The sequence below is a fragment of the Babylonia areolata genome, chromosome 30 (assembly GCF_041734735.1).
Source record: "Babylonia areolata isolate BAREFJ2019XMU chromosome 30, ASM4173473v1, whole genome shotgun sequence".
NCBI classification, from domain to species: domain Eukaryota; kingdom Metazoa; phylum Mollusca; class Gastropoda; order Neogastropoda; family Buccinidae; genus Babylonia; species Babylonia areolata.
In genome coordinates, this window is record NC_134905.1 from 25,131,375 (window position 1) to 25,138,874 (window position 7,500).

General features: G+C 48.9%; 1 protein-coding gene across 1 annotated transcript in view; it reads left to right on the plus strand.

The window, feature by feature from the left end:
- LOC143275498 (uncharacterized) overlaps nt 1-3,192 on the plus strand; it is a 145,834-nt gene extending 142,642 nt beyond the window's left edge. Inside the window, exons 6-7 of the mRNA XM_076579649.1 lie at nt 1,758-1,953; nt 2,879-3,192. Of these exons, the coding sequence (XP_076435764.1) occupies nt 1,758-1,953; nt 2,879-3,192 (510 nt within the window). The remainder of the gene's footprint in view (nt 1-1,757; nt 1,954-2,878) is intronic.
- Nucleotides 3,193-7,500: the final 4,308 nt, after the last annotated feature.

Genomic DNA, 7,500 nt, shown 5'->3' on the forward strand with positions numbered 1-7,500 from the left:
AGGGGGTGGGGGAGGACTGCTGATCGGTAAAGTGCAGGAGAGGATTATAGAGAGGTGGGGTGGTGGGGGGGGTATTTGTGGGGGGTGTGGGGGGGTTGTGGGGGGATTGGGAGGAGCGAGCAGGACAGTTCAGAATGGCGTTGTCTTGCAGATGTAGGGGTGTGTGTGTGTGTGTGTGTGTGTGTGTGTGTGTGATCGTTTTCCATAAAGAAGGGGTAGAAGCGTTCGTATATATATATATATATATATATATATATATAGAGAGAGAGAGAGAGAGAGAGAGAGAGAGGGGGGGGTACGGGGGTGTGATAGGAAGAATCGTATATATGGATTTATGTATGTTTTTTGGAGAGAGAGAAAGAGACAGACACACACACACACACACACACACACACACACACACACACACACACACACAGAGAGAAAGGGGGGTGCGGAGGTGTGATAGGAAGAACCGTATATATTGATTTATGTATGTATATTTTGGAGAGAGAGAAAGAGACAGAGACAGAGAGAGACACAGAGACACACACACACAGAGAGACACATCCGCGTGATCATGGTGATGGGTTTATTTCTCTCCATACGAACGGCGAAAGAGACGACGTTAACAGCGTTTCACCCCAGTTACCATCATCAAAATATTGCAAGCGGAAGGCTCTTATACTGAAAAGGTGAATGTTGACAAAGAATACCACAATTCTGACGACGGAAGCTAAAGGTTGGGTCATTCAGACACCCACTGGACATCCGAAGGGTCTGTGTAGAGGAGAAGAGAGAACTGGCCGTACTGAGTGAGTTAAAGTCAGGCATCTTCAGCTCTTTTGGTTCTTTTTTTCTCAGCAGATTTGGTGTGACATGTGATTTCTATGGATCTGTCCACACGCTCCTTGAAACTGTTTTCCACTGTGAAACAGGTTCTGACACTGTCGACAGCCACCGCAGGCAGGGTTCAAGGTGTCCCGCTAATGCCTCCATGCAGTGGAGGTCTCTCTGTCTCTCTCTCTCTGTTTCTCTCTCTCTCTGTCTCTCATTCTGTCTGTCTGTCTCTGTCTCTCTTTCTGTCTGTCTCTGTCTATCTGTCTGTCTCTCTGTCTCTGTCTCTCTCTCTGTCTCTCTCTGTCTGTCTCTGTCTCTGTCTCTCTCTCTCTCTGGCTCTGTCTGTCTGTCTGTCTCTGTCTCTCTGTTTGTCTGTCTCGCTTTGTCTGTCTGTCTCTCTCTGTCTCTCTGTCTGTCTGTGTCTGTCTGTCTGTCTCTCTCTCTCTCCCTCAGCAGCTTTGGTGTAACGTATAATTTACAGCTCTTTTTTTTTTCACTCAAAAAAATGTTTTTTTAATTCAAACATTACAAAGAACACACAGAAAAAAAAAGGTTATGGTTGTGACAACACCTCCTTCACAGTGAAAAACTGTTGACAACTTCATCGTCACCGTCACCGTCACCGATCCCTCAGATTCCGAATCCTTTGGGGCGCCTTCGAAGCTTTGTCAACCACCTTTCTCCAGTCCTCGCGTCTCTCGGCCGCTCTCAGGGTGTCTCTCAGCTCCATGCCTGTCCACTCTCGAATGTTGTCCTCCCATCTCTTCCTTTGTCTGCCTCTTCTTCTTCCTCCCCTCACTGTGCCTTGTAAGATTGTTTTAGCAAGATCAGAGGAGCGTGTGACATGACCAAACCACTTCAGTTTTCGTTGTCTGGCGAGTGTTTGAAGGTCAGTATAGGGCCCGATTTCATTGCGACTTCATCCACCTGTTAAATAGGTCCTCACGCTGTCTACGGCCACGGAGGCCGGCTTCAAGGTGTCCCGCTACTCTCCCATGCAGTGGGGGTCTGCCGTGCGGGACGTGCAGCTCCGGGAGAACGTGGTGGAGCGCACCAGGCAGCTCATCTCCATGGGCAGCATCAGGCCCAACCTCAACTACCAGCTCTTCCCCTTCGTGCCCGAGCAGGGCCAGAGTAAGTGCCTCGGGGGAGGGAGGGGGGGCAGGGGGGGGGGGGCGTTGGTGGTGGTGGTGGTGGTCTTGTTGGTGGTGTTGGTGGTGGTGGTGTTGGTGTTGTTGGTGTTGATGTTGGTGGTGTTGGTTGTGGTATTGTTGTTGTTGGTGGTGGTGGTGGTGGTGTTGTTGGTGGTATTGTTGTTGGTGTTGTTGTTGTTGGTGGTGGTGGTGGTGGTGGTTGTGTTGGTGTTGTTGTTGTTGTTGGTGGTGGTGTTGGTGGTGGTGTTGGTGTTGTTGTTGTTGGTGGTGGTGTTGTTGGTGGTGGTGTTGTTGGTGGTGGTGTTGGTGGTGGTGGTGGTGTTGTTGGAGGTGATGTTGGTGGTGGTGGTGTTGTTGGTGGTGTTGGTGGTGGTGTTGTTGGTGTTGTTGGTGGTGGTGTTGGTGGTGGTGTTGGTGTTGTTGTTGGTGGTGGTGGTGGTGTTGTTGGTGGTGGTGTTGGTGGTGTTGGTGTGTTGGTGGTGTTGTTGGTATTGGGGTTTTTTTTGTATTGTTGTTGTTGTTTTCTTTTAATGATGATGACGACGACGATGAAGAAATGATGACGATGATGACGGTGACGATGACGATGATGATCTGTTGCAACAGGTTCCAGGTCTAGCTCCCTGTCCACACAAACGTGGGTAGAGATCTGTATGATGATGATGATGGTAATGATGATGATGATGATGATGGCAATGATGATGATGATGATGGTAATGCTGATGATGATGATGATGATGACGACGAAGAAGAAGAAAAAGGAGAACAAGAAGAAGATGTAATGATGATGATAATGATGTAATGATGACGACGATGACCATGGCGATGATGGTGATGGCAATGATGACGATAATAACGATGACGATGATGATGATGATGACCATGACGATGATCTGTTGCAACAGGTTCCAGGTCCAGCTCGCTGTCCACACAGACGTGGCAAGAGGTGTCCATGCTGGAGGTGTCTCTCCGAGTGTCCGTCGCCGCTGCCAAGAAGTCGCCCGACAGGTATGGTCCATCACTGTCTGTGTCAGGATCTCTCTGTGTTCTGTCCATGCAGAGTGTCCTCTCTTTCTTCTCCTCTTCTTCTTCTGCTGTGGGCCGCTTGCGCGCGCACACACACACACACACACATTGGCACGCGCGCACTCCGCACACACACTTGCGCGCATGCACACACATAGACACACACTTGCACGTGCGCGCTGTAGTGGAGTGATGGCCTAGAGGTAACGCGTCCGCTTAGGAAGCGAGAAAATCTGAGCGCACCGGTTCGAATCATACCGGCGCTTGCCAGTATTTTTTTAATTTTCTCCCCCTCCACTAGACCTTTGGTGGTGGTCTGGACGCTAGTCATTCGAATCGGTTGAGACGATAAATCGAGGTCCCGTGTGCAGCATGCAATTAGCAGCACGTAAAAGAACCCACGGCAACAAATGGGTTTATCCCTGGCAAAATTCTGTAGAAAAAATCCACTTCGATAGGAAAATAAATAAAATTGCAGGCAGAAAAAAAAACCCCAGAGTGGCGCTGTCATTGTAGCGACGCACTCTCCCTAGGGAGAGCAGCCCCGAAATTCACACAGAGATATCTGTTATAACAACAGCAACTAATACAAAAAAAAAGAGTAATACAGAGTAATACAAACATAACGTGTTTCTTGGGCCCCTGCATGTCGTGTGTGTGTGTGTGTGTGTGTGTGTGTGTGTGTGTGTGTACACGCGTGTGCAGGTGTGTGTGCTTTGTTTCTTGGTGTTTGTGTGTGCACATGCTTGTTCGTCGATGTATGGTGTAGTTGAAGCATGCATTTTCATTTAGGTTTGTGTGAAACATGATAGTGCGAGATGTGAGCTTAGCTCGGCATTCTTCTTCTTCTTCTTCTTGTCCTTGTTTTTGTTGTTGTTGTTGTTGTTCTTCTTCTTCTTCTTCTTCTTCGCCTCCTCCTCCCTTCTCCTTCTCATTCTTCTTCCTCCTCCTCCTTCTTCTCATTCTTCTCGTCTTCCTCCCCCTCCTCCTCCCCTTCTTCTTCTTCTTCTTCTCCTTGTCCTTCTTCTTCTTCTTCGCCTCCTCCTCCTCCCTTCTCCTTCTTCTCGTCTTCCTCCTCCTCCCCTTCTTCTTCTCCTTGTCCTTCTTCTTCTTCTTCGCCTCCTCCTCCTCCCTTCTCCTTCTTCTCGTCTTCCTCCTCCTCCTCCTCTTCTTCTCCTTGTCCTTCTTCTTCTTCTTCGCCTCCTCCTCCTCCCTTCTCCTTCTTCTCGTCTTCCTCCTCCTCTTCTTCTCCTTGTCCTTCTTCTTCTTCTTCGCCTCCTCCTCTTCCCTTCTCCTTCTTCTTGTCTTTCTCCCCCTCCTCCTCCTCCCTCCTCCTCCTCCTTCTTCTCGTTCTTGGTTGTCTTCTTGTTTTTGTTCTTCTTTTTCATTGTTGTACTAGCAGTAGCAGTAGCAGTAGTAGTAGTAGTAGTAGTAGAGGTAGTACCAGTAATACCAGCAGCGTCACATCCAACCCTAACCGTGTCCCTTGTGTCGGACAACAAACAGTGCCGGAAGAACAAGACCAAGCTGTGCCGGCGCGTGCGCGAGCTTCGCCGGAAGTTGGTGGCGCTGCAGGCGGAGCTGCACAAGGGTCGCCTGGGCTGGACGGCCTTGACCCCGGAGCGGAAGCAGGCGCTGGCTGCGCGCTTCCGGGGCCGCGCGCGCTCCTTCGGGCGGATGACGCGGAGCCTGTCCCGCCAGGTGCGCCAGATGCGGAAGGAGCAGCGGCTGAAGGAGCTGAGCGACCGCAAGAAGCAGCCCAATGAGGTGCCCGTCAGCGGACGCATCGCTGGCGGCGTCGGCAACGGCAGCGGCATCGGCATCGGCAAGGTGGAGCAGAGCCGGCCCCGAGACTGGTCCTACATCCAGCGGATCAAGCAGCGGTGGCCCCGTCTGGGGGGTGCTCGTGGTGGTGCGGGTGGCAGGAGGAGGCGTCCTCACCACGGCCTGCCCAACGTGTCTGAGTAGTCAGTCTGTGGAGTTGAAAGGGACGGGGGAGAGGGAAGGGGGGGGGAGGGAGGGGGAGAGGGAAGGAGGTGGGGAGAGGGAAGGAGAGGGGAAGGAGGAAGGAGAGGGGGAGGGGGAAGGACTCAGGGGGGAGGGGGAAGGGAGGGGAAGGAGGGAGGAGAGGGGGAGAGGGAAGGACTCAGGGGGGAGAGGGGTGGGGAGGTGAGGGGTGGGGGCGGAGGTAGGTCTGGGTCTCTCTTTTTTTCTTTTTTTAAATTATTTTATTTTATTTTATTTTATTTTATTTTTCGTTATTTCTCTAGTTCGCCGACGGTGCCCGTAGTGTGGTGTGGTGCCTGTTTGACATTAGATGTGTGTGTGGGTGTGTGGGTGTGGCGGGAGGTTGGGGGGATAGGGGAAGGGAGGGTTGTGTGTGTGTGTGTGTGTGTGTGTGTGTGTGTGTTATTGTGTGTCTGTGATCCCGATCCTGATGGTTGAAACTCAGTTGTGGAGGGAGGTAGGGGTTGGGTTGGCTAGAGGAGATGGGTTTGGGGACAGCAATAATGAGCTGGAGCTGAAAGGATATATATATATATATATATATATATATATATATATATATATATATATATATATATAAATTATTTGTTCTATTGTCGACTGCAATTAAAGACATCCCTATTTTATATTATTAGTTTTTTTTAAGGGGTCAGTGAAGACAGGTGTTGAGTAAATGGGTTCTTGACTATTGATGCAGTGGTTGAGTGCACTTGTTTTTTTGTTGTTATTTTTTATATGTGGGTATTCTGTTGTTATTGTTATTGTTATTGTCATTGTCAGTGCAGATTTTTTTGGCCGCTGGTGTGCACTGACATTACTGCCAATGCTGTGGTTTGAGTACACTGGCACTTTGTTAGTTTTGATGGTTGAGTGCAATGGCACTCTTCTGCCTGTGGTTGAGTACACTGGCACATTACTGCCAATAGTTGGGTACATTTGCACTTGATTCAGTGGCTGACACTGGTCGACTGTACCAACGTTTCACTCAGTGTCCGGTCGGTGCAGACGGACCGTGGGTCGAGTACATGAAGCACCACTGACGTTACCATCAATGCACTGGCTGAGTACACAGGCACTACACCATCAATACCAATACTCAGATGCATACAATGAAACGCAGAATAGACAGTGGCTCTGTGCAACAATCATTTGACAATCATGATTGCCGGTAGTGCATCGTCACTGTCCCTCCGGACAACAACAACAACAAAAAAAAAACAAAAACAAAAAAAACACACACACAAAAAAACACACAAAAAAAACCCACACACAACCAAGGAACAAGGGGAGTAACAGTCATCACAGTTGCAGATAACGGACTTAAGTCCCTTGCACAGAAACTGTCCGAAGTTGATGAGTGGTTGAACCACGCGGATAGACAAGAGATCAGGTGGCAATGGCACTGGCTTTAAAAGGGTTAAAAAGACTGTGGGGTTCCAGAGGAGTCTGGGTTGTACACTTGGGGCTGGGGGGTTAATTAATATTTGATGCGCTACGCAGTCGAGTCATGGTGGTCATCTCAAACTGGCTCAGTGAAACATGAATAAGACTGTCAAGACAGGCGGCACATTCTGGAGCAAAACCTTTCTTCTTTGTTTTCATTTAAAAAAATTAACAACCCCAATTTTTTTTAACTATGAATAAGATATACACCGTAAGGCCGGTTTTCAACTTGAATTTGTAATAGTGTATACATTGCTCATTTTCAAAACAGAGACTGACTTATTTGCAACACAAGCACATAGATTACTATACACAGGACGTTTTGTATTGGTTTGGAGGATGTGCATGCTGGATATGTTCTTGTTTCCATAACCCACCGAACGCTGACATGGATCACACGATCTTTAACGTGCGTATTAGTGGATCTTCTGCATGCGTAGTATACACACGAAGGGGGTTCAGGCACTAGCAGGTCTGCACACAGGGAGATGGGGAGAAAAACCTCCACCCTGAACCCGCCAGGCGCCGTGTTCCAAGCCTGAGGTTCGAACCCAGGAAACTCCTGTGAGATTCCAGCGCTCAAAGCATTCGACCACTGGGCCCGTCTTCCACTTTTTTTTTCTGGAGCATTGCTTGGCAGCAACGTGTTTTCTTTAACGGAGAAAAAAAAAGTGACAAAGAGGAACAAAGAAAAGAAAACAATGATGACAGAGAACATCCAAGGCACAGTGTAGTACACGTTACACATGTCTCAGAGAACATCCAAGGCACAGTGTAGTACACGTTACACATGTCTCAGAGAACATCCAAGGCACAGTGTAGTACACGTTACACATGTCTCAGAGAACATCCAAGGCACAGTGTAGTACACGTTACACGTGTCTCAGAGAACATCCAAGGCACAGTGTAGTACACGTTACACGTGTCTCAGAGAACATCCAAGGCACAGTGTAGTACACGTTACACGTGTCTCAGAGAACATCAAAAGCACAGTGTAGTACACGTTACACGTGTCTCAGAGAACATCCAAGGCACAGTGTAGTACACGTTA